Below are 27,431 nucleotides of genomic sequence, written 5' to 3' on the forward strand. Positions count from 1 at the left end.
ACGGGAGATGACAAGTGCCTGGATTAGGACCTGCGCCGCTTCCTGTGTGAGGCAGGGTCGTACTCTGCGGATGTTGTAGAGCATGAACCTACAGGAACGTGCCACCGTCTTGATGTTAGTTGAGAACGACAGGGTGTTGTCCAGGATCACACCAAGGTTCTTAGCGCTCTGGGAGGAGGACACAATGGAGTTACAGCATACAGCCTCCTTAATATCTGAACATATTATTTGAAAGACTGAAGACGGAGAGTTCTGCATGAAAGATGTATTTTATTATTGTCAGGGACGTGGCACACAACCATTGGTTGATGCAATGTGGCGTGTCAATTGTAGGCGGCCTCGTAGGATTTCAATGGGCTGGGCTGCAGAGGAGCTCAGCATTTCTTCCGAATCTCTCTCTCCCCCTCAGCTATACCGGTGTGTAAAGGGGTGTAAAGTTCACAATGGGAGCCGAGACTATCGCACGGTGGTAGTAGAGAGACGCGGATGAAGTGTGTATCAGTCATGCTGGTGGCTGGCAGCGACGGCAGAGCAGAGCGTGACATGCCAGTGTTTTTTTCCTGAGGGGATGTGTTCTCTTGGTCTTGGATCCGCGGAGTGATGGCAGAATGTTCCATTTATTCTATGGATCTTTCCTTCCCGTCGTATTTCTGCCACCATGGCATGATCCAGAGCAGGGCGGTGTAACTGGGTGATTCAACATCACGGTTATAGTGATCGGAAGAGAACACGGAGGATTTTGCAACAAGTGCAAGTAGGAAAACCGTCATTTCCCTTCATAATCAACGCAGTTCTCTCTGGCAGTTTTCAAGCCTCAGCAGCAGTCAATCGGAGTGTTTCTGGCTGATTTGTTCTACTGATGATGACGGTTGGCAGCTCCCTTCTGGTTTCGTTTTACAGCTCAGAGTGTCAGTGAGTAGTGCTGGTTATATAGTGACTTGTATTTCCATCCACTTACATCCACGGTTTTATCCGACCGAGGTCGTTTTATCCAGCCGGCGCGTTATATCCGACCGAGGCCGTTATATCCGACCGAGGCCGTTATATCCGACCGAGGCCGTTAATATCCGACCGAGGCCGTTATATCCGACCGAGGCCGTTAATATCCGACCGAGGCCGTTAATATCCGACCGAGGCCGTTATATCCGACCGAGGCCGTTATATCCGACCGAGGTCGTTTTATCCAGCCGGCGCGTTATATCCGACCGAGGCCGTTATATCCGACCGAGGCCGTTATATCCGACCGAGGCCGTTATATCCGACCGAGGCCGTTATATCCGACCGAGGCCGTTATATCCGACCGAGCCGTTATATCCGACCGAGGCCGTTATATCCGACCGAGGCCGTTATATCCGACCGAGGCCGATCCGACCGGCCGTTATATCCCGAGACCGAGGCCGTTATATCCGACCGAGGCCGTTATATCCGACCGAGGCCGTTAATATCCGACCGAGGCCGTTATATCCGACCGGGCCGTTAATATCCGACCGAGGCCGTTATATCCGACCGAGGCCGTTATATCCGACCGAGGCCGTTATATCCGACCGAGGCCGTTATATCCGACCGAGGCCGTTATATCCGACCGAGGCCGTTATATCCGACCGAGGCCGTTAATATCCGACCGAGGCCGTTATATCCGACCGAGGCCGTTAATATCCAACCAAGGCCGTTAATATCCAACCGAGGCTTTATATTCAACCGAGGCCGTTTTTCCAACCGAGGTTGGTTCTCAGTTTTTATTTATTTTTTAAATTCCGAATATGACTCTAGTATGCAGTGTGATATAATATTGAAATGTGGAATTAAAGACATGACTATATTCTGGTTGGTTTGTTTCCGTTTTATTCAACAAAGCACCACGTTGTACACATAAGCATACATAGATACGGTTTCGGGCTGGGATGGAAATGAGTGAACCGATTTCAAGCTTTGACAACTTTGAAATAGTAGCCAGGGGAGAAGTTCACTCTGGCACTGAGTTCGTGTAGTGGAGGCTCAGGACGGCTCTGCTTCGCGTAGAGGAAGACCCTGGAAATTGACTACACATTAAACTTGTACTTTTTTTTTGACAGTGTTATGTTTTCAAACTCATACTCTGCCTCCCTAAATGTCTATTACCTCCATGAACGAGGAGATATAATATTGAAATGTGAAATTAAAGACATGACTATATTCTGGTTGGTTTGTTTCCGTTTTTTTCAACAAAGCACCACGTTGTACACATAAGCATACATACATATATATATATTTATTTTTTTGAAAAATTATTTTTATTTCACATTCAAATACAATTACCTATTCAGTGCATAACATGGATACTTACAAACAGTATCAAAAAGTACCGTAACAATATAAGAATATCAAAACTCCTAAAAAAAAAAGTGCTGTTCTGCAGATACGGTTTCGGGCTGGGATGGAAATGAGTGAAAGGCTTCAAGCTTTGACAAGTTTAGAAATAACAGTCACGGGGAGATGTTCACTCTTACACGGTCGCTGACAGACTGAGAGTGTTTTGGATCTGGGACTATGAACGGGGCGGAGCTACCGCAGCTATCCAATCATAGCTGACTGGTACATTCCACCACGCCTCTATTATCCGAACATGACTCTAGTATGCAGCTACGGCTGAGCTATCCAACGGTGGCCGATACAGATATCCACTCCCGGCTGACTCGTCCAACCATGGCTGTATTCTGAAGTGTCCAACAGCCCATCCTATCATGTTATCTATCATAACAACAGAGAAATTACCGTCTAGTGTCCTCCTGCCAAACCTGGTTGTTGTCACACTGCCCTCTCCTGGTAGCACTGCAAAACATCACTCAATCAAATCCTGAAATAAAATATAAATCCACTTTTACCAGAAAATCACATTATTTGGGCTGAATACTTACATGAAGTGTATGGAGACTCTACATGACATAAATATGAATATATAAAATAAACTTATACGTGTTAAACCCGCCCACTGTGTTGAAACAGGAAGTACATTTATAAGGAAATAGATAAATAAATGAACACCATCGGCCGAAGAAAACATGTTTCTGAGGTTTGTAGCTTTCTTTTACAAAATTATGTAGAGACGTGTTTTTGGTGAAGTTAGGCCATCGCAGAGAAAGGTGATTTCCGGTGTAAGACATCCGCAGAATTCTTATATTATTACATTACTGATTTCAACTTTCAAAATGATATTTTTAGGCTTCCTTACATTGATGCTGATTCATATTGATTATGTTATATTATAGGCGACAGGGCTATGCGGTAGGGTATGGGGCTATGAGGTAGGGTATGGGCGATTGTCTGCACAAGATAGCGATTATAATTTATTTAAATAAAATGTAAAAATGCACCCATTTTTTTTCTCTTTTCTCCCCAATTTCGTGGCATCCAATTGGTAGTTAGTCTTGTCTCATCGCTGCATCTCCCGTATGGACTCCGGAGAAGCAAATGCCGAGAGTCGTGCGTTCCCCGTAATCACAACCCAGCCAAGCCTGAAATTTCCGTCCTTAACTATTTTCCGACAAAAATATAACTGCCAAAGGGGCGGAGTTAGCCTGCAGAGTTTTGCCAAACTATCCAGGTCTGTGACCAAACCATTTGAGCTTCTACTTTAAAAATCCACCTTTCCAGAAACAAGTCTCTCACGGTTGCAGCTTGCTATTGACCTCCTCCTGCCCCCAGCTGTGCCCTGGACACCATATGTGAATTGATTAACCCCATCTATCTTCAGAGCTCGCTGTTAGGTGGCCTAAATGGGGACATGCTTTAACACCCCTGCCATCCTACAATCTAAACTTGATGCCCTCAATCTCACACAAATGATCAATGAATGTACCAGGTACAACCCCAAATCCGTAAAACATGGGCACCCTCATATATGTCATCCTAACCAACCTGCCTCTGCTGTCTTCAACCAGGATCTCAGCGATCAAATCACATTTTATTTGTCACATACACATGGTTAGCAGATGTTAATGCGAGTGTAGCGAAATGCTTGTGCTTCTAGTTCCGACAATGCAGTAATATCCAACAAGTAATCTAACCTAACAATTTCACAACAATGACCTTATACACACAACTGTAATGGAATGAATAAGAATATGTACATAAAGATATATGAATGACTGATGGTATAGAGTACAGTATATACATATGAGATGAGTAATGTAGGGTATGTAAACTTATATAAGTGTCTAGTGATACATTACATCAAGATGGCAAGATGCAGTAGCTGGTATAGAGTACAGTATATACATATGAGATGAGTAATGTAGGGTATGTAAACTTATATAAGTGTCTAGTGATACATTACATCAAGATGGCAAGATGCAGTAGCTGGTATAGAGTACAGTATATACATATGAGATGAGTAATGTAGGGTATGTAAACTTATATAAGTGGCATTGTTTAAAGTGTCTAGTGATACATTACATCAAGATGGCAAGATGCAGTAGATGGTATAGAGTACAGTATATACATATGAGATGAGTAATGTAGGGTATGTAAACTTATATAAGTGGCTAGTGATACATTTATTACATCAATTTTTCAATTTTTAAAGTGGCTGGAGTTGAGTCAGTATGTTGGCAGCAGCCACTCAATGTTAGTGGTGGCTGTTTAACAGTCTGATGGCCTTGAGATAGAAGCTGTTTTTCAGTCTCTCGGTGCCTGCTTTGATGCACCTGTACTGGCCTCGCCTTCAAATCAAATGTATTTATATAGCCCTTCGTACATCAGCTGATATCTCAAAGTGCTGTACAGAAACCAAGCCTAAAACCCCAAACAGCAAGCAATGCAGGTGTAGAAGCACGGTGGCTTGGAAAAACTCCCTAGAAAGGCCAAAACCTAGGAAGAAACCTAGAGAGGAACCAGGCTATGTGGGGTGGCCAGTCCTCTTCTGGCTGTGCCGGGTGGAGATTATAACAGAACATGGCCAAGATGTTAAAATGTTCATAAATGACCAGCATGGTCAAATAATAATAAGGCAAAACAGTTGAAACTGGAGCAGCAGCACAGCCAGGTGGACTGGGGACAGCAAGGAGTCATCATGTCAGGTAGTCCTGGGGCATGGTCCTAGGGCTCAGGTCCTCCGAGAGAGAGAAAGAAAGAGAGAAGGAGAGAATTAGAGAATGCACACTTAGATTCACACAGGACACTGAATAGGACAGGAGAAGTACTCCAGATATAATAAACTGACCCTAGCCCACCGACACATAAACTACTGCAGCATAAATACTGGAGGCTGAGACAGGAGGGGTCAGGAGACACTGTGGCCCCATCCGAGGACACCCCGGACAGGAAGGATATAACCCCACCCACTTTGCCAAAGCACAGCCCCCACACCACTAGAGGGATATCTTCAACCACCAACTACATCAAGATACATCAAGATGCATCAACACCAACAACAGCCTTCTGGATGATAGCAGGGTGAACAGGCAGTGGCTCGGGTGGTTGTTGTCCTTGATGATTTTTTTGGCCTTCCTGTGACATCGGGTGGTGTAGGTGTCCTGGAGGGCAGGTCATTTGCCCCAGGTGATGCGTTGTGCAGACCTCACTACCCTCTGGAGAGCCTTACAGTTATGGGTGGAGCAGTTGCCATACCAGGCGGTGATACAACCCGACAGGATGCTCTCGATTGTGCATCTGTAAAAGTTTGTGAGTGTTTTTGGTGACAAGCTGAATTTCTTCAGCCTCCTGAGGTTGAAGAGGCGCTGCTGTGCCTTCTTCACCATGCTGTCTGTGTGGGTGGACCATTTCAGTTTGTCTGTGATGTGTACGCTGAGGAACTTAACACTTACTACCCTCTCCACTACTGTCCCATCAATGTGGATAGGGGGGTGTTCCCTCTGCTGTTTCCTGAAGTCCACAATCATCTCCTTTGTTTTGTTGACGTTGAGTGTGAGGTTATTTTCCTGACACCACACTCCGAGGGCCCTCACCTCCTCCCTGTAGGCCGTCTCATCGTTGTCGGTAATCAAGCCTACCACTGTTGAATTTAGGAGCCTTGCTTTCAGATTAGCCTTGTTAAAATCCACAGCTACAACAAATGCAGCCTCAGGATATGTGGTTTCCAGTTTACATAGAGTCAAATGAAGTTCGTTCAGGGCCATCGATGTGTCTGCTTGGGGGGGGGGTTATAATGCGGCTGTGTTTACAATCAACGAGAATTCTGTAGGTAGAATGTATGCACACATGACTGTAAGTCGCTTTGGATAAAAGCGTCTGCTAAATGGCATATATTATTATTGTTATTATTATTATAATGCGGTTGGCATTTGATTGTGAGGAATTCTAAGTCAGGTGAACAGAAGGACTTGAGTTCCTGTATGTTGTTATGACCACATCTCGTTAACCATATAAGGCACACACCCCCGCCCCTCTTCTTACCAGAAAGATGCTTGTTTCTGTCGGCGCAATGCGCGAAGAAACCAGCTGGCTGTACCGACTCCGATAGTGTATCTTGTGTGAGCCATGTTTCCGTGAAACAAAGAACGTTAGGTTTCTATCCAACCGGTAACAGGCTAGGTTTCTATCCAACCGGTAACAGGCTAGGTTTCTATCCAACCGGTAACAGGCTAGGTTTCTATCCAACCGGTAACAGGCTAGGTTTCTATCCAACCGGTAACAGGCTAGGTTTCTATCCAACCGGTAACAGGCTAGGTTTCTATCCAACCGGTAACAGGCTAGGTTTCTATCCATCTGGTAACAGGCTAGGTTTCTATCCAACCGGTAACAGGCTAGGTTTCTATCCAACCGGTAACAGGCTAGGTTTCTATCCAACCGGTAACAGGCTAGGTTTCTATCCAACCGGTAACAGGCTAGGTTTCTATCCAACCGGTAACAGGCTAGGTTTCTATCCATCTGGTAACAGGCTAGGTTTCTATCCAACCGGTAACAGGCTAGGTTTCTATCCAACCGGTAACAGGCTAGGTTTCTATCCAACCGGTAACAGGCTAGGTTTCTATCCAACCGGTAACAGGCTAGGTTTCTATCCAACCGGTAACAGGCTAGGTTTCTATCCAACCGGTAACAGGCTAGGTTTCTATCCAACCGGTAACAGGCTAGGTTTCTATCCAACCGGTAACAGGCTAGGTTTCTATCCAACCGGTAACAGGCTAGGTTTCTATCCAACCGGTAACAGGCTAGGTTTCTATCCAACCGGTAACAGGCTAGGTTTCTATCCATCTGGTAACAGGCTAGGTTTCTATCCAACCGGTAACAGGCTAGGTTTCTATCCAACCGGTAACAGGCTAGGTTTCTATCCAACCGGTAACAGGCTAGGTTTCTATCCATCTGGTAACAGGCTAGGTTTCTATCCAACCGGTAACAGGCTAGGTTTCTATCCAACCGGTAACAGGCTAGGTTTCTATCCAACCGGTAACAGGCTAGGTTTCTATCCAACCGGTAACAGGCTAGGTTTCTATCCAACCGGTAACAGGCTAGGTTTCTATCCAACCGGTAACAGGCTAGGTTTCTATCCAACCGGTAACAGGCTAGGTTTCTATCCAACCGGTAACAGGCTAGGTTTCTATCCAACCGGTAACAGGCTAGGTTTCTATCCAACCGGTAACAGGCTAGGTTTCTATCCAACCGGTAACAGGCTAGGTTTCTATCCAACCGGTAACAGGCTAGGTTTCTATCCATCTGGTAACAGGCTAGGTTTCTATCCAACCGGTAACAGGCTAGGTTTCTATCCAACCGGTAACAGGCTAGGTTTCTATCCAACCGGTAACAGGCTAGGTTTCTATCCAACCGGTAACAGGCTAGGTTTCTATCCAACCGGTAACAGGCTAGGTTTCTATCCAACCGGTAACAGGCTAGGTTTCTATCCAACCGGTAACAGGCTAGGTTTCTATCCAACCGGTAACAGGCTAGGTTTCTATCCATCTGGTAACAGGCTAGGTTTCTATCCAATCCCACATATTTCGATAATGACAAAACCCTGTGAGTTTGTCGTCACACATTGAGATTCGTGGTTGCAATTACGATTCACAAATCTGTAATTACATTTCACAATCTTGTATCATGTTGTGTTGTTGTTTTTCACCCCTTTTTCGTGGTATCTAATTGGTAGTTACAGTCTTGTCTCATCGCTGCAACTCCCGTACAGACTCTGGAGAGGCGAAGGCCGAGAGTCGTGCGTCCTCCGAAATCACAACCCAGCCAAGCCGCACTGCTTCTTGACACCAACATGTCGGAGGAAACACCGTACACCTGGCGACCGTGTCAGCGTGCACTGCGCCCGTCCCGCCACAGGAGTTGCTAGTGCGCAATGGGACAACGGACATCCTTGCCAGCCAAACCCCTCCCTAACCTGGACGACGCTGAGCCAATTGTGCGCCACCCCATGAGTCTACCGGTTGTGGCCGGCTGAGACCGGGCCTGGACTCTAACCCAGAATCTCTAAACCACTGCGGCACTCGGGATAATAATAATAATAATGACCATTGAATAATGGTCGCAGACTTATAACTTGACATTTGAATACGCTCAATATGATTTGCAAGAAAAATTTATTTTCAGAATTATTACAGGCCCATTTACTAGTATGAATATTCTGCCGTGAATCAAAAAATACACTTGCAGATGTTTTATCTGTGCCCAGAGTTCTGTCAGTGTCACAAAACCAAGAGATTCGTAAACAGTTTAGTAAGTTAATAGAAAGAGATTTCTATTTAAAAAAGAAAATGGTTTCAGCTGCTTTGGAGGCAGGACCTTTTTTTTAACTCCTGACCAATCAGCCAAAACCACAGCCACATATTGTTGCAACCATTGGCTGGTTCTTCAATAGCTCAGTTGGTAGAGCATGGCGCTTGTAACGCCAGGGTAGTGGGTTCGATCCCCGGGACCACCCATATGTAGAATGTATGCACACATGACTGTAAGTAGCTTTGGATAAAAGCGTCTGCTAAATGGCATATATTATTATTATTATTATTGTTCCATCAATCAAATCTCAGGAAGTAGCGAAGAGGAATTGTACTTGTAACCATGAATCTCAATGTGCGACCATGAAATTCAGAATACAAACTCACAGGGTTCTGTCATCCATTATAATCCTATAGATAATTTATGTATGTATGTATGTATGTATGTATGTATGAATGTATGTATGTATGTGTGTGTGTACATATATATATGTATATGTATATGTACACATATACATACATACATACATGTTTATCTTGTTATGGCTGCAATCCCGATATCGGGATAAGTGTCATCAACAACCACTGAATAGCATAGCGCTACATACAATAAATATTACTATAAATATTTATATTCATGAAATCACAAGTGCAATATAGGAAAACACAGTTTAGCCTTTTGTTATCCACCTGTCGTGTCAGATTTTGAAATTATGCTTTACAGCGAAAGCAATCTAAGCGTTTGTGTAAGCTTATCGATTGCACGATAAAACATTAAGTACACTTAGCATCAAGTAGCTCGGTCACGAAAATCAGAAAAGCAATCAAATTAATTGTTTACCTTTGATGATCTTCGGATTTTTTCACTCACGAGACTCTCAGTTACACAACAAATGTTCCTTTTGTTCCATAAAGATTATTTTTCTATTTAAAATACCTCCGTTTGTTTGTCGTGTTATGTTCAGAAATCCACAGGAAAGAGCGGTCACGACAACGCAGACAAATTCCAAATAGTTTCCATAATGTCCACAGAAACATGTCAAACGTTTTTATAATCAATCCTCAGGTTGTTTTTAAAATATATAATCGATAATATATCAACTGCAAATGTCTTTCACAGTAGGAGAGGGAAAAGCAATACCTATCCAAACTCTGTTGCTCGAGCAAAACTCATGTGACCACTTGACGCGATGTTATCGTTCTGGCTCATTTTCAAAATAAAAGCCTGAAACTATGTCTGAAGACTGTTGACACCTTGAGGAAGCGATAGGAAAAGGAATCTGGTTCATTTCCCTTTAAATCCAGCAAAGGAAGCTATGGAACATGGAGTTTTCAAAATAGAAGCCACTTCCTGCTTTGATTTTCCTCAGTGTTTCGACTGCAATATCAGTTCTGTTATACTCACAGACAATATTTTGACAGTTTTGGAAACTTTAGAGTGTTTTCTATCCAATACTATTAATAATATGCATATATTAGCAACTGAGACTGAGGAGCTGGCCGTTTACAATCGGCACCTTTTCATCCAAGCCACTCAATACTGCCCGTGCAGCCATAAAAAGTTACTTAACTAGGCAAGTCAGTTAAGAACAAATTCTTATTTACAATGACTGCCAATTGTGCACTGTCCTATGGGACTCCCAATCACGGCCAGTTGTGATACAGCCTGGAATCGAACCAGGGTCTGTAGTGATGCCTCTAGCATTCTCTCAGTGCCGAGAGAATGCCAAGAGTGTGCAAAGCTGTCATCAAGGCAAAGGGTGGCTATTTGAAGAATCTCAAATATAAAATATTTTTTGATTTGTTCAACACTTTTTTTGGTTACTACATGATTCCATATGTGTTATTTCATAGTTTTGATGTCTTCACTATTATTCTACAATGTAGAAAATAGTAAAAAATAGTGAGTAGATGTTCTAAATCTTTTGACCGGTAGTGTATATTGGGAATACTATCAGTATGTGATCTTGTAGACATGGATTGAGATCTAACTTTAATTTTTTAACATTCATCACTGAAATCACCAGAGTGGTCTGTTCTCTGGGCAGTGAATGAGCAGAGACTATGTAAAGTAGAGAATCCCATACAGTGAATGAGCAGAACAGAGACTATGTAGAGTAGAGAATCCCATACAGTGAATGAGCAGAACAGAGACTATGTAGAGTAGAGAATCCCATACAGTGAATGAGCAGAACAGAGACTATGTAGAGTAGAGAATCCCATACAGTGAATGATCAGAACAGAGGCTATGTAGAGTAGAGAATCCCATACAGTGAATGATCAGAACAGAGGCTATGTAGAGTAGAGAATCCCATACAGTGAATGAGCAGAGGCTATGTAAAGTAGAGAATCCCATACAGTGAATGAGCAGAACAGAGACTATGTAGAGTAGAGAATCCCATACAGTGAATGAGTAGAACAGAGACTATGTAGAGTAGAGAATTCCATACAGTGAATGATCAGAACAGAGACTATGTAGAGTAGAGAATCCCATACAGTGAATGAGTAGAACAGAGACTATGTAGAGTAGAGAATTCCATACAGTGAATGAGTAGAACAGAGACTATGTAGAGTAGAGAATTCCATACAGTGAATGAGTAGAACAGAGACTATGTAGAGTAGAGAATTCCATACAGTGAATGAGTAGAACAGAGACTATGTAGAGTAGAGAATTCCATACAGTGAATGAGTAGAACAGAGACTATGTAGAGTAGAGAATTCCATACAGTGAATGAGTAGAACAGAGACTATGTAGAGTAGAGAATTCCATACAGTGAATGATCAGAACAGAGCCTATGTAGAGTAGAGAATCCCATACAGTGAATGAGTAGAACAGAGACTATGTAGAGTAGAGAATCCCATACAGTGAATGAGTAGAACAGAGACTATGTAGAGTAGAGAATTCCATACAGTGAATGATCAGAACAGAGACTATGTAGAGTAGAGAATCCCATACAGTGAATGAGTAGAACAGAGACTATGTAGAGTAGAGAATTCCATACAGTGAATGAGTAGAACAGAGACTATGTAGAGTAGAGAATTCCATACAGTGAATGAGTAGAACAGAGACTATGTAGAGTAGAGAATTCCATACAGTGAATGATCAGAACAGAGCCTATGTAGAGTAGAGAATCCCATACAGTGAATGAGTAGAACAGAGACTATGTAGAGTAGAGAATTCCATACAGTGAATGAGTAGAACAGAGACTATGTAGAGTAGAGAATTCCATACAGTGAATGATCAGAACAGAGACTATGTAGAGTAGAGAATCCCATACAGTGAATGAGTAGAACAGTGCTGCTTAGTGCTGCTTTTGATACCATCGATCACCACATTCTTTTGGAGAGATTGGAAACCCAAATTGGTCTACACGGACATGTTCTGGCCTGGTTTAGGTCTTATCTGTCGGAAAGATATCAGTTTGTCTCTGTGAATGGTTTGTCCTCTGACAAATCAACTGTACATTTCGGTGTTCCTCAAGGTTCTGTTTTAGGACCACTATTGTTTTCACTATATATTTTACCTCTTGGGGATGTTATTCGAAAACATAATGTAAACTTTCACTGCTATGCGGATGACACACAGCTGTACATTTCAATGAAACATGGTGAAGCACCAAAATTGCCCTCGCTAGAAGCATGTGTTTCAGACATAAGGAAGTGGATGGCTGCAAACTTTCTACTATTAAACTCGGACAAAACAGAGATGCTTGTTCTAGGTCCCAAGAAACAAAGAGATCTTCTGTTGAATCTGACAATTAATCTTAATGGTTGTACAGTCGTCTCAAATAAAACTGTGAAGGACCTCGGCGTTACTCTGGACCCTGATCTCTCTTTTGAAGAACATATCAAGACCATTTCGAGGACAGCTTTTTTCCATCTACGTAACATTGCAAAAATCAGAAACTTTCTGTCCAAAAATGATGCAGAAAACTTAATCCATGCTTTTGTCACTTCTAGGTTAGACTACTGCAATGCTCTATTTTCCGGCTACCCGGATAAAGCACTAAATAAACTTCAGTTAGTGCTAAATACGGCTGCTAGAATCCTGACTAGAACCAAAAAATTTGATCATATTACTCCAGTGCTAGCCTCTCTACACTGGCTTCCTGTCAAAGCAAGGGCTGATTTCAAGGTTTTACTGCTAACCTACAAAGCATTACATGGGCTTGCTCCTACCTACCTCTCTGATTTGGTCCTGCCGTACATACCTATACGTACGCTACGGTCACAAGACGCAGGCCTCCTAATTGTCCCTAGAATTTCTAAGCAAACAGCTGGAGGCAGGGCTTTCTCCTATAGAGCTCCATTTTTATGGAACGGTCTGCCTACCCATGTCAGAGACGCAAACTCGGTCTCAACCTTTAAGTCTTTACTGAAGACTCATCTCTTCAGTGGGTCATATGATTGAGTGTAGTCTGGCCCAGGAGTGGGAGGGTGAACGGAAAGGCTCTGGAGCAACGAACCGCCCTTGCTGTCTCTGCCTGGCCGGTTCCCCTTTTTCCACTGGGATTCTCTGCCTCTAACCCTGTTACGGGGCTGAGTCACTGGCTTGCTGGGGCTCTCTCGTGCCGTCCCTGGGGGGGGATGCGTCACCTGGGGGGTTGATTCACTGTTGTGGTCGGCCTGTCTGGGTTCCCCCCTTGGGTTGTACCGTGTCGGAGATCTTTGTGGGCTATACTCGGCCTTGTCTCAGGATGGTAAGTTGGTGGTTGAAGATTTCCCTCTAGTGGTGTGGGGGCTGTGCTTTGGCAAAGTGGGTGGGGTTATATCCTTCCTGTTTGGCCCTGTCCGGGGTGTCCTCGGATGGGGCCACAGTGTCTCCTGACCCCTCCTGTCTCAGCCTCCAGTATTTATGCTGCAGTAGTTTATGTGTCGGGGCTAGGGTCAGTTTGTTTATCTGGAGTACTTCTCCTGTCCTATTCGGTGTCCTGTGTAAATCTAAGTGTGCGTTCTCTAATTCTCTCCTTCTCTCTCTCTTTCTTTCTCTCTCTCGGAGGACCTGAGCCCTAGAACCATGCCCCAGGACTACCTGACATGATGACTCCTTGCTGTCCCCAGTCCACCTGGCCATGCTGCTGCTCCAGTTTCAACTGGCCTGGGCCCTAGGACCATGTCCCAGGACTACCTGACATGAGGACTCCTTGCTGTCCCCAGTCCACCTGGCCATGCTCCTGCTCCAGTTTCAACTGTTCTGCCTTACTATTATTCAACCATGCTGGTCATTTATGAACATTTGAACATCTTGGCCACGTTCTGTTATAATCTCCACCCGGCACAGCCAGAAGAGGACTGGCCACCCCACATATGCTCTCTCTAATTCTCTCTTTCTTTCTCTCTCTCGGAGGACCTGAGCCCTAGGACCGTGCCCCAGGACTACCTGACATGATGGCTCCTTGCTGTCCCCAGTCCACCTGACTGTGCTGCTGCTCCAGTTTCAACTGTTCTGCCTTATTATTATTTGACCATGCTGGTCATTTATGAACATTTGAACATCTTGGTCATGTTCTGTTATAATCTCTACCCGGCACAGCCAGAAGAGGACTGGCCACCCCACATAGCCCGGTTCCTCTCTAGGTTTCTTCCTAGGTTTTGGCCTTTCTAGGGAGTTTTTCCTAGCCACCGTGCTTTTACACCTGCATTGTTTTCTGTTTGGGGTTTTAGGCTGGGTTTCTGTACAGCACTTTGAGATATCAGCTGATGTACGAAGGGCTATATAAATAAATTTGATTTGATTTGATTTGATTTAGAACAGAGACTATGTAGAGTAGAGAATTCCATACAGTGAATGAGTAGAACAGAGACTATGTAGAGTAGAGAATCCCATACAGTGAATGAGCAGAGACTATGTAGAGTAGAGAATTCCATACAGTGAATGAGTAGAACAGAGACTATGTAGAGTAGAGAATTCCATACAGTGAATGAGCAGAACAGAGACTATGTAGAGTAGAGAATCCCATACAGTGAATGATCAGAGACTATGTAGAGTAGAGAATCCCATACAGTGAATGAGCAGAGACTATGTAGAGTAGAGAATCCCATACAGTGAATGAGCAGAGACTATGTAGAGTAGAGGATAGGACAGCCTCACTGTAATGTCAGTCTCACTCTAACCACTATAGGGCATCAGAACCTGTTGAATAGGACAGACTCACTGTAATGTCAGTCAAACTCACGTGTAGGTCTCAATTTTGTGTCAGAAGCGCAGTGCAGTGTTTTGAGGGGGGGGGGGGGGGTGTAACTCATGATACCGGGTGACTTCACATCTCTAGGGGCTTTCATCAAGATAAGCGATGTCACGTGTAATGTCACCATCAGTATTGCTTTTATCAAAGTTGACATAGGGGTGTTATGTCACATTTACATAATTTAGCATATGCTCTTCCCCGGTGGGAGTCGAACCCACAACCCTGACATGTCAAGCACCTTGCTCTTCCAACTGAGCGACACAGGGCCACATTTTGAAGTTGCCATAGTATGTTATGTCACATTTGACAATGCACCCTACATAGGGAGCTGTTCTGTCACCCTTTGTACACACTTTGTATTTCTTATGAAGACTGTATGTATGCTATATCAAGCCTTTATAAGTTGTATTTAGTTTAATCACAGTCTATCCTTCTGCTTTACCAAATCCAGAGACCATGGTGGAGAGAGTTGTATCAAGCCTGGACCTGAGGACACCAGAGACCATGGTGGAGAAAGTTGGATCAAGCCTGGACCTGAGACATGTGAGTGAACTGAATTATTTTTAAATCAAAATATGATTAAAGCATTCATTACATTCATTATACTTGAGTCCCAGACAAGGAAAACAATCATGATCTATTTGGTCAAAACAAACTTGAAGGTAGAGACCGCAATATGACGTAGATGCACAACGTAAACAACATAGTGCGGGGCGGCAGGGTGGCCTAGTGGTTAGAGTGTAGAGGAGGCAGGGTAGCCTAGTGGTTAGAGTGTAGAGGAGGCAGGGTAGCCTAGTGGTTAGAGTGTAGAGGTGGCAGGTAGCCTAGTGGTTAGAGTGTAGAGGAGGCAGGGTAGCCTAGTGGTTAGAGTGTAGAGGAGGCAGGGTAGCCTAGTGGTTAGAGTGTAGAGGAGGCAGGGTAGCCTAGTGGTTAGAGTGTAGAGGTGGCAGGGTAGCCTAGTGGTTAGAGTGTAGAGGTGGCAGGGTGGCCTAGTGGTTAGAGTGTAGAGGAGGCAGGGTAGCCTAGTGGTTAGAGTGTAGAGGTGGCAGCGTGGCCTAGTGGTTAGAGTGTAGAGGTGGCAGCGTGGCCTAGTGGTTAGAGTGTAGAGGAGGCAGCGTGGCCTAGTGGTTAGAGTGTAGAGGTGGCAGGGTAGCCTAGTGGTTAGAGTGTAGAGGAGGCAGGGTGGCCTAGTGGTTAGAGTGTAGAGGTGGCAGCGTGGCCTAGTGGTTAGAGTGTAGAGGAGGCAGCGTGGCCTAGTGGTTAGAGTGTAGAGGAGGCAGGGTAGCCTAGTGGTTAGAGTGTAGAGGAGGCAGCGTGGCCTAGCGGTTAGAGTGTAGAGGAGGCAGGGTAGCCTAGCGGTTAGAGTGTAGAGGCGGCAGGGTGGCCTAGTGGTTAGAGTGTAGAGGTGGCAGCGTGGCCTAGTGGTTAGAGTGTAGAGGAGGCAGCGCGGCCTAGTGGTTAGAGTGTAGAGGAGGCAGGGTAGCCTAGTGGTTAGAGTGTAGAGGTGGCAGGGCAGCCTAGTGGTTAGAGTGTAGAGGAGGCAGGGTAGCCTAGTGGTTAGAGTGTAGAGGAGGCAGGGTAGCCTAGTGGTTAGAGTGTAGAGGAGGCAGGGTAGCCTAGTGGTTAGAGTGTAGAGGAGGCAGGGTAGCCTAGTGGTTAGAGTGTAGAGGAGGTAGGGTAGCCTAGTGGTTAGAGTGTAGAGGTGGCAGGGTGGCCTAGTGGTTAGAGTGTAGAGGTGGCAGGGTAGCCTAGTGGTTAGAGTGTAGAGGTGGCAGGGTGGCCTAGTGGTTAGAGTGTAGAGGAGGTAGGGTAGCCTAGTGGTAATTTGTAATAAGATAAGAGCGTCTGCTAAATGACTTAAATGTAATGTAAATGTAGAGGCGGCAGGGCAGCCTAGTGGTTAGAGTGTAGAGGAGGCAGGGTAGCCTAGTGGTTAGAGTGTAGAGGAGGTAGGCTAGCCTAGTGGTTAGAGTGTAGAGGTGGCAGGGTGGCCTAGTGGTTAGAGTGTAGAGGTGGCAGGGTAGCCTAGTGGTTAGAGTGTAGAGGTGGCAGGTAGCCTAGTGGTTAGAGTGTAGAGGAGGCAGGGTAGCCTAGTGGTTAGAGTGTAGAGGCGGCAGGGCAGCCTAGTGGTTAGAGTGTACAGGAGGCAGGTAGCCTAGTGGTTAGAGTGTAGAGGAGGCAGGGCAGCCTAGTGGTTAGAGTGTAGAGGCGGCAGGGTAGCCTAGTGGTTAGAGTGTAGAGGTGGCAGGGCAGCCTAGTGGTTAGAGTGTAGAGGCGGCAGGGCAGCCTAGTGGTTAGAGTGTAGAGGAGGCAGGGTAGCCTAGTGGTTAGAGTGTAGAGGCGGCAGGGTAGCCTAGTGGTTAGAGTGTAGAGGTGGCAGGGCAGCCTAGTGGTTAGAGTGTAGAGGCGGCAGGGCAGCCTAGTGGTTAGAGTGTAGAGGAGGCAGGGTAGCCTAGTGGTTAGAGTGTAGAGGCGGCAGGGTAGCCTAGTGGTTAGAGTGTAGAGGCGGCAGGGTAGCCTAGTGGTTAGAGTGTAGAGGAGGCAGGTAGCCTAGTGGTTAGAGTGTAGAGGAGGCAGGGCAGCCTAGTGGTTAGAGTGTAGAGGTGGCAGGGTAGCCTAGTGGTTAGAGTGTAGAGGTGGCAGGGCAGCCTAGTGGTTAGAGTGTAGAGGAGGCAGGGTAGCCTAGTGGTTAGAGTGTAGAGGAGGCAGGGTGGCCTAGTGGTTAGAGTGTAGAGGAGGCAGGTAGCCTAGTGGTTAGAGTGTAGAGGAGGCAGGTAGCCTAGTGGTTAGAGTGTAGAGGAGGCAGGGTAGCCTAGTGGTTAGAGTGTAGAGGAGGCAGGGTGGCCTAGTGGTTAGAGTGTAGAGGAGGCAGGTAGCCTAGTGGTTAGAGTGTAGAGGAGGCAGGTAGCCTAGTGGTTAGAGTGTAGAGGCGGCAGGGGTAGCCTAGTGGTTAGAGCATTGGACGAGTAACCGGAAGGTTGCAAGTTCAAACCCCCGAGCTGACAAGGTACTAATCTGTCGTTCTGCCCCTGAACAGGCAGTTAACCCACTGTTCCCAGGCCGTCATTGTAAATAAGAATTTGTTCTTAACTGACTTGCCTAGTTAAATAAAGGTTTAAAAAAAAGAAATAAAAAAGGGGTTCTTAATTTTTTTCAGCCTGGGACCCAAATTACAGATTGTGTTTTTCCTGGGACCCAAATTACAGATTGTGTTTTTCCTGGGACCCAAATTACAGATTGTGTTTTTCCTGGGACCCAAATTACAGATTGTGTTTTTCCTGGGACCCAAATTACAGATTGTGTTTTTCCTGGGACCCAAATTACAGATTGTATTTTTCCTGGGACCCAAATTACAGATTGTGTTTTTCCTGGGACCCAAATTACAGATTGTGTTTTTCCTGGGACCCAAATTACAGATTGTGTTTTTCCTGGGACCCAAATTACAGATTGTGTTTTTCCTGGGACCCAAATTACAGATTGTGTGTTTTTCCTGGGACCCAAATTACAGATTGTGTGTTTTTCCTGGGACCCAAGTTTAGGAAAATATGCAACAATACATAAATATCGGTACAGTTCATTGCCCTTATGCCTAAAACAAATAACAATTAAATTAAATACCCATTTAAAAATATTTTTATGTTAATTTTCCCCCATTTTAAAACACTAAAATACAATAAATAATTTTCATTCTGAACTGGAATAAACTGATTGATCACACAGGTGTAGACTAGAAAACATACACCGTCCTAATGAGAGGTGTGTGTCTTGTCGATGTTTTCAACAAGCAGGTCTATTCTGGGCTCCGTGTTTAACAGTGCAACACTGAGGTCATACTCAACCTTGAGACTGTTTCTGTACTTGTGTTTTTAAGTATGTCAAGAGTTCAGAACCCCGACTCACCACGTAGGTATGTGGAGCCAAACGGGACCAGAACCTCTACTGTTTCCTCAGTCAGGCAGGAGACCGTTTCCTGTTGTCGATGACTGTTTGCCTCAACAACAAAAACATCTTCCTTCAGTTTATTCCAGTTCAGAATACAAATTATTACTTGTATTTGAACTGCAACAGTTCCAGAACGATGTTTCCTGCTTCCACAAACATTCATTAATATAACACTAATGTCAGATTAGGGTATGTTAATAATGAGTGTACATTCTGAGACTGTTGCTCACTTAGATTCATTTTTATTACAAGTCTATTTAATAATTATTAATTCATTATTACATGAGATTGTCCATTTTAAATAACAACTACTTTTGCCTTCAGTGATTCCTCAGAGCTGTAAGACTTGTGACCATGTGGACGTAAGTCATTAGTCTCAGTTCTTACTTTTACATCAGCTGATATCTCAAAGTGCTGTATAGAAACCCAGCCTGAAACCCCAAACAGCAAGCAATGCAGGTGTAGAAGCACGTTGGCTAGTAAAAACTCCTTAGAAAGGCCAAAACTTATGAAGAAACCTAGAAAGGAACCAGGCTATGTGGGGTGGCCAGTCCTCTTCTGGCTGTGCCGGGTGGAGATTATAACAGAACATGGCCGAGATGTTCAAATGTTCATAAATGACCAGCAGGGTCAAATAATAATAATAATCACAGTGGATGTAGAGGATGCAACAGGTCAGCAGCTCAGGAGTAAATGTCAGTTGGCTTTTCATAGCCGATCATTCAGAGTATCTCCACCGCTCCTGCTGTCTCTAGAGGGTTGAAAACAGCAAGAGTCCGGCACAGTCTCAAAGCCAGGTGTGTACTGACCAACCATTCATACTGGGATATAGACAGTCCTGTGTTCTGCTTGTAGTCATATAAACACAGTCTCAAAGCCAGGTGTGTACTGACCAACCAGTCATACTGGGATATAGACAGTCCTGTGTTCTGCTTGTAGTCATGCAGGATTTTAGCTGTTGTCATATTTTGTCTTTAGACAGTTTCATTGATAAATCACCAGCATTCCATTTAACACTGAATAAATACATTAGATCAGATACTTTGGGTTAATTGGCCAGTTTCCCGGACACAGATTAAGTCTAGACCTGGACCTTAAAGAACTTTCTATTGAAACTTCCATTGAGCATGCTTTTTAGTCCAAGCACTAGACTCAATCTGTGTCCAGGAAACAGGCCCCATATGTATTACTGACATGCTTGTCCTTGTTCAGGACTCCACACACTGGCTTCAGATTGAACCCTTGACTTCCACTGTCCAGGGAGGGACAATGTTCAGGTAAAATAACTACTTTTAACATTTCATTCCACCTGCTAGTGTATTTCCGCATTACCTTTGGGAATAGTCTTCTAATCCAACCTCTCCATTTGACCATTGACCTTCTCTACCATATCTTGTTGTTGCCCTCAGGCACAGGACACCCAAAGGGAGTTATGAGTGCACAGTGTCTGGGCTCCGCTGGCTGTGTGACAGAGATGTCATTCTGAAGTATCACTTCAGGAACTGGAATCCATACAGTCAACTTCTGAAAGACATGCAGTACACACAAGGTGGTCCATTGCTGGACATCACTATGGAGTTAGGTGAACTGGAGGAAGTTCATCTGCCACACTTTGTCTGTTTAGGTAAAACCATATAAAATAGTATTCAGAAAGATATTTCCATGTAACTGATTTTCACTTCCTCAATTCATTTATAAACTATTCTGGGAGTTTGAGTTTACTGTGATCTGGTACCTCATATTCTTTGTGTTTTAGTTGGATGAATAATACAATATTTGTCGTTCTGTCTCCTTTGTATTGTGTGGTTCAGGACCCAACCCTTCCCTGAGGAATGAGATGAAGATTCTTCATGCAGAGGAACATGGAGTGTCTTTAGAGGAAGTGCATGAGGTCACCAGATTCCATGTTAAGATTCTCCATCCCAAGTTCTCACCTATCGCGCTGATACTGAGATTACTGTCTTGGAACGTAGATGTCCACTGTGAGCTGATGCTCTATCTGACAGTGAAAAGGGAAACATTAATTTCTCGCCTGTACCTGTTCCCCTGGAACCCCGGCCAAATACAGGTGAGGGACCATTATTATAGAGATGACCTTAACTAACCACTGGTGCAGTTTATGTTGACACTCTTTACATGAAGATAAGTGTGTTGCCAGTTTTCTGAATAATGTTTGAATAAGACTGTACATTGACTGGCTGGGTCGTTTCGCAGGCTGTGGAACAACAGGAAAAGTCCTACGGGTCTTCAAGGTTTCTCATCTCCAGACCAGAGCGGTCCTTCAAACTATATAGTTTCTTCAGACTGAACATTCCCTGTTCTACCGCCATCAATCCACCGGTACAGTTTCAGTAGAATGAGAACATGTCTATCCATTGTTTCAGTAGAATGAGAACATGTCTATCCATTGTTTCAGTAGAATGAGAACATGTCGTCTATCCATTGTTTCAGTAGAATGAGAACATGTCTATCCATTGTTTCAGTGGAATGAGAACATGTCTATCCATTGTTTCAGTAGAATGAGAACATGTCTATCCATTGTTTCAGTAGAATGAGAACATGTCTATCCATTGTTTCAGTGGAATGAGAACATGTCTATCCATTGTTTCAGTAGAATGAGAACATGTCTATCCATTGTTTCAGTAGAATGAGAACATGTCTATCCATTGTTTCAGTAGAATGAGAACATGTCGTCTATCCATTGTTTCAGTAGAATGAGAACATGTCTATCCATTGTTTCAGTAGAATGAGAACATGTCTATCCATTGTTTCAGTAGAATGAGAACATGTCGTCTATCCATTGTTTCAGTAGAATGAGAACATGTCTATCCATTGTTTCAGTAGAATGAGAACATGTCTATCCATTGTTTCAGTAGAATGAGAACATGTCGTCTATCCATTGTTTCAGTAGAATGAGAACATGTCTATCCATTGTTTCAGTAGAATGAGAACATGTCGTCTATCCATTGTTTCAGTAGAATGAGAACATGTCTATCCATTGTTTCAGTAGAATGAGAACATGTCTATCCATTGTTTCAGTAGAATGAGAACATGTCTATCCATTGTTTCAGTAGAATGAGAACATGTCGTCTATCCATTGTTTCAGTAGAATGAGAACATGTCGTCTATCCATTGTTTCAGTAGAATGAGAACATGTCTATCCATTGTTTCAGTAGAATGAGAACATGTCTATCCATTGTTTCAGTAGAATGAGAACATGTCGTCTATCCATTGTTTCAGTAGAATGAGAACATGTCTATCCATTGTTTCAGTAGAATGAGAACATGTCTATCCATTGTTTCAGTAGAATGAGAACATGTTTATCCATTGTTTCAGTAGAATGAGAACATGTCTATCCATTGTTTCAGTAGAATGAGAACATGTCTATCCATTGTTTCAGTAGAATGAGAACATGTCTATCCATTGTTTCAGTAGAATGAGAACATGTCGTCTATCCATTGTTTCAGTAGAATGAGAACATGTCTATCCATTGTTTCAGTAGAATGAGAACATGTCTATCCATTGTTTCAGTAGAATGAGAACATGTTTATCCATTGTTTCAGTAGAATGAGAACATGTCTATCCATTGTTTCAGTAGAATGAGAACATGTCTATCCATTGTTTCAGTAGAATGAGAACATGTCGTCTATCCATTGTTTCAGTAGAATGAGAACATGTCTATCCATTGTTTCAGTAGAATGAGAACATGTCTATCCATTGTTTCAGTAGAATGAGAACATGTCTATCCATTGTTTCAGTAGAATGAGAACATGTCTATCCATTGTTTCAGTAGAATGAGAACATGTCATGTCTATCCATTGTTTCAGTAGAATGAGAACATGTCTATCCATTGTTTCAGTAGAATGAGAACATGTCGTCTATCCATTGTTTCAGTAGAATGAGAACATGTCTATCCATTGTTTCAGTAGAATGAGAACATGTCGTCTATCCATTGTTTCAGTAGAATGAGAACATGTCTATCCATTGTTTCAGTAGAATGAGAACATGTCGTCTATCCATTGTTTCAGTAGAATGAGAACATGTCTATCCATTGTTTCAGTAGAATGAGAACATGTCTATCCATTGTTTCAGTAGAATGAGAACATGTCGTCTATCCATTGTTTCAGTAGAATGAGAACATGTCGTCTGTCCATTGTTTCAGTAGAATGAGAACATGTCTATCCATTGTTTCAGTGGAATGAGAACATGTCTATCCATTGTTTCAGTGGAATGAGAACATGTCTATCCATTGTTTCAGTGGAATGAGAACATGTCGTCTATCCATTGTTTCAGTAGAATGAGAACATGTCTATCCATTGTTTCAGTAGAATGAGAACATGTCTATCCATTGTTTCAGTGGAATGAGAACATGTCTATCCATTGTTTCAGTAGAATGAGAACATGTCTATCCATTGTTTCAGTGGAATGAGAACATGTATATCCATTGTTTCAGTGGAATGAGAACATGTCTATCCATTGTTTCAGTGGAATGAGAACATGTCTATCCATTGTTTCAGTGGAATGAGAACATGTATATCCATTGTTTCAGTGGAATGAGAACATGTCGTCTATCCATTGTTTCAGTAGAATGAGAACATGTCGTCTGTCCATTGTTTCAGTAGAATGAGAACATGTCTATCCATTGTTTCAGTGGAATGAGAACATGTCTATCCATTGTTTCAGTAGAATGAGAACATGTCTATCCATTGTTTCAGTAGAATGAGAACATGTCGTCTATCCATTGTTTCAGTAGAATGAGAACATGTCTATCCATTGTTTCAGTAGAATGAGAACATGTCGTCTATCCATTGTTTCAGTAGAATGAGAACATGTCGTCTATCCATTGTTTCAGTAGAATGAGAACATGTCGTCTATCCATTGTTTCAGTAGAATGAGAACATGTCTATCCATTGTTTCAGTAGAATGAGAACATGTCGTCTATCCATTGTTTCAGTAGAATGAGAACATGTCGTCTATCCATTGTTTCAGTAGAATGAGAACATGTCTGTCCATTGTTTCAGTAGAATGAGAACATGTCTATCCATTGTTTCAGTAGAATGAGAACATGTCGTCTATCCATTGTTTCAGTAGAATAAGAACATATTTATCCATTGTTTCAGTAGAATGAGAACATGTCGTCTATCCATTGTTTCAGTAGAATGAGAACATGTCTGTCCATTGTTTCAGTAGAATAAGAACATATTTATCCATTGTTTCAGTAGAATGAGAACATGTCTATCCATTGTTTCAGTAGAATGAGAACATGTCGTCTATCCATTGTTTCAGTAGAATGAGAACATGTCGTCTATCCATTGTTTCAGTGGAATGAGACCATGTATATCCATTGTTTCAGTGGAATGAGAACATGTCTATCCATTGTTTCAGTGGAATGAGAACATGTCTATCCATGGTTTCAGTAGAATGAGAACATGTCTGTCCATTGTTTCAGTAGAATGAGAACATGTCTATCCATTGTTTCAGTGGAATGAGACCATGTATATCCATTGTTTCAGTGGAATGAGAACATGTCTATCCATTGTTTCAGTGGAATAAGAACATGTCTATCCATGGTTTCAGTAGAATGAGAACATGTCTGTCCATTGTTTCAGTAGAATAAGAACATGTCTATCCATTGTTTCAGTAGAATGAGAACATGTCTATCCATTGTTTCAGTAGAATGAGAACATGTCGTCTATCCATTGTTTCAGTAGAATGAGAACATGTCTATCCATTGTTTCAGTAGAATAAGAACATGTCTATCCATTGTTTCAGTAGAATGAGAACATGTCTATCCATTGTTTCAGTAGAATGAGAACATGTCTATCCATTGTTTCAGTAGAATGAGAACATGTCTATCCATTGTTTCAGTAGAATGAGAACATGTCGTCTATCCATTGTTTCAGTAGAATGAGAACATGTCGTCTATCCATTGTTTCAGTAGAATGAGAACATGTCTATCCATTGTTTCAGTGGAATGAGAACATGTCGTCTATCCATTGTTTCAGTAGAATGAGAACATGTCGTCTATCCATTGTTTCAGTAGAATGAGAACATGTCGTCTATCCATTGTTTCAGTAGAATGAGAACATGTCTGTCCATTGTTTCAGTAGAATGAGAACATGTCTATCCATTGTTTCAGTAGAATGAGAACATGTCTATCCATTGTTTCAGTAGAATGAGAACATGTCGTCTATCCATTGTTTCAGTAGAATGAGAACATGTCTATCCATTGTTTCAGTAGAATAAGAACATGTCTATCCATTGTTTCAGTAGAATGAGAACATGTCTATCCATTGTTTCAGTAGAATGAGAACATGTCGTCTATCCATTGTTTCAGTAGAATGAGAACATGTCTATCCATTGTTTCAGTAGAATGAGAACATGTCTGTCCATTGTTTCAGTAGAATGAGAACATGTCTATCCATTGTTTCAGTAGAATGAGAACATGTCTATCCATTGTTTCAGTAGAATGAGAACATGTCGTCTATCCATTGTTTCAGTAGAATGAGAACATGTCGTCTATCCATTGTTTCAGTAGAATGAGAACATGTCTGTCCATTGTTTCAGTAGAATGAGAACATGTCTATCCATTGTTTCAGTAGAATGAGAACATGTCGTCTATCCATTGTTTCAGTAGAATGAGAACATGTCGTCTATCCATTGTTTCAGTAGAATGAGAACATGTCGTCTATCCATTGTTTCAGTAGAATGAGAACATGTCTGTCCATTGTTTCAGTAGAATGAGAACATGTCTATCCATTGTTTCAGTAGAATGAGAACATGTCGTCTATCCATTGTTTCAGTAGAATGAGAACATGTCTATCCATTGTTTCAGTAGAATGAGAACATGTCTATCCATTGTTTCAGTAGAATGAGAACATGTCTATCCATTGTTTCAGTAGAATGAGAACATGTCGTCTATCCATTGTTTCAGTAGAATGAGAACATGTCGTCTATCCATTGTTTCAGTAGAATGAGAACATGTCTGTCCATTGTTTCAGTAGAATGAGAACATGTCTATCCATTGTTTCAGTAGAATGAGAACATGTCGTCTATCCATTGTTTCAGTAGAATGAGAACATGTCGTCTATCCATTGTTTCAGTAGAATGAGAACATGTCGTCTATCCATTGTTTCAGTAGAATGAGAACATGTCTGTCCATTGTTTCAGTAGAATGAGAACATGTCTATCCATTGTTTCAGTGGAATGAGAACATGTCGTCTATCCATTGTTTCAGTAGAATGAGAACATGTCGTCTATCCATTGTTTCAGTAGAATGAGAACATGTCGTCTATCCATTGTTTCAGTAGAATGAGAACATGTCGTCTATCCATTGTTTCAGTAGAATGAGAACATGTCTATCCATTGTTTCAGTAGAATGAGAACATGCTATCCATTGTATCCATTGTTTCAGTGGAATGAGAACATGTCGTCTATCCATTGTTTCAGTGGAATGAGAACATGTCTATCCATTGTTTCAGTAGAATGAGAACATGTCTATCCATTGTTTCAGTAGAACGAGAACATGTCTATCCATTGTTTCAGTAGAATGAGAACATGTCATCTATCCATTGTTTCAGTGGAATGAGAACATGTCGTCTATCCATTGTTTCAGTGGAATGAGAACATGTCTATCCATTGTTTCAGTAGAATGAGAACATGTCTATCCATTGTTTCAGTAGAACGAGAACATGTCTGTCCATTGTTTCAGTAGAATGAGAACATGTCTATCCATTGTTTCAGTGGAATGAGAACATGTCGTCTATCCATTGTTTCAGTAGAATGAGAACATGTCGTCTATCCATTGTTTCAGTAGAATGAGAACATGTCTATCCATTGTTTCAGTAGAATGAGAACATGTCTATCCATTGTTTCAGTAGAATGAGAACATGTCGTCTATCCATTGTTTCAGTAGAATGAGAACATGTCGTCTATCCATTGTTTCAGTAGAATGAGAACATGTCTATCCATTGTTTCAGTAGAATGAGAACATGTCGTCTATCCATTGTTTCAGTGGAATGAGAACATGTCTATCCATTGTTTCAGTAGAATGAGAACATGTCGTCTATCCATTGTTTCAGTGGAATGAGAACATGTCTATCCATTGTTTCAGTGGAATGAGAACATGTCTATCCATTGTTTCAGTAGAATGAGAACATGTCTATCCATGGTTTCAGTAGAATGAGAACATGTCTATCCATTGTTTCAGTGGAATGAGAACATGTCTATCCATTGTTTCAGTGGAATGAGAACATGTCTATCCATGGTTTCAGTAGAATGAGAACATGTCTGTCCATTGTTTCAGTAGAATGAGAACATGTCTATCCATTGTTTCAGTGGAATGAGACCATGTATATCCATTGTTTCAGTGGAATGAGAACATGTCTATCCATTGTTTCAGTGGAATAAGAACATGTCTATCCATGGTTTCAGTAGAATGAGAACATGTCTGTCCATTGTTTCAGTAGAATAAGAACATGTCTATCCATTGTTTCAGTAGAATGAGAACATGTCTATCCATTGTTTCAGTAGAATGAGAACATGTCGTCTATCCATTGTTTCAGTAGAATGATCTATCCATTGTTTCAGTAGAATGAGAACATGTCTATCCATTGTTTCAGTAGAATGAGAACATGTCTATCCATTGTTT

General features: G+C 42.5%; 1 protein-coding gene across 1 annotated transcript in view; it reads left to right on the forward strand.

The window, feature by feature from the left end:
* Window positions 1-2,990: 2,990 nt before the first annotated feature.
* Window positions 2,991-27,431, forward strand: part of LOC124025865 (NACHT, LRR and PYD domains-containing protein 1 homolog) — a 30,814-nt gene continuing 6,373 nt past the window's right edge. Inside the window, exons 1-7 of the mRNA XM_046339181.1 lie at window positions 2,991-3,049; window positions 15,336-15,382; window positions 19,106-19,143; window positions 19,994-20,058; window positions 20,191-20,405; window positions 20,593-20,849; window positions 20,996-21,121. Coding sequence (XP_046195137.1) covers window positions 3,039-3,049; window positions 15,336-15,382; window positions 19,106-19,143; window positions 19,994-20,058; window positions 20,191-20,405; window positions 20,593-20,849; window positions 20,996-21,121 — 759 coding nt within the window. The 5' untranslated portion in view covers window positions 2,991-3,038. The remainder of the gene's footprint in view (window positions 3,050-15,335; window positions 15,383-19,105; window positions 19,144-19,993; window positions 20,059-20,190; window positions 20,406-20,592; window positions 20,850-20,995; window positions 21,122-27,431) is intronic.

This window comes from Oncorhynchus gorbuscha, unplaced genomic scaffold (genome assembly GCF_021184085.1).
Source record: "Oncorhynchus gorbuscha isolate QuinsamMale2020 ecotype Even-year unplaced genomic scaffold, OgorEven_v1.0 Un_scaffold_2493, whole genome shotgun sequence".
Lineage (NCBI taxonomy): Eukaryota > Metazoa > Chordata > Actinopteri > Salmoniformes > Salmonidae > Oncorhynchus > Oncorhynchus gorbuscha.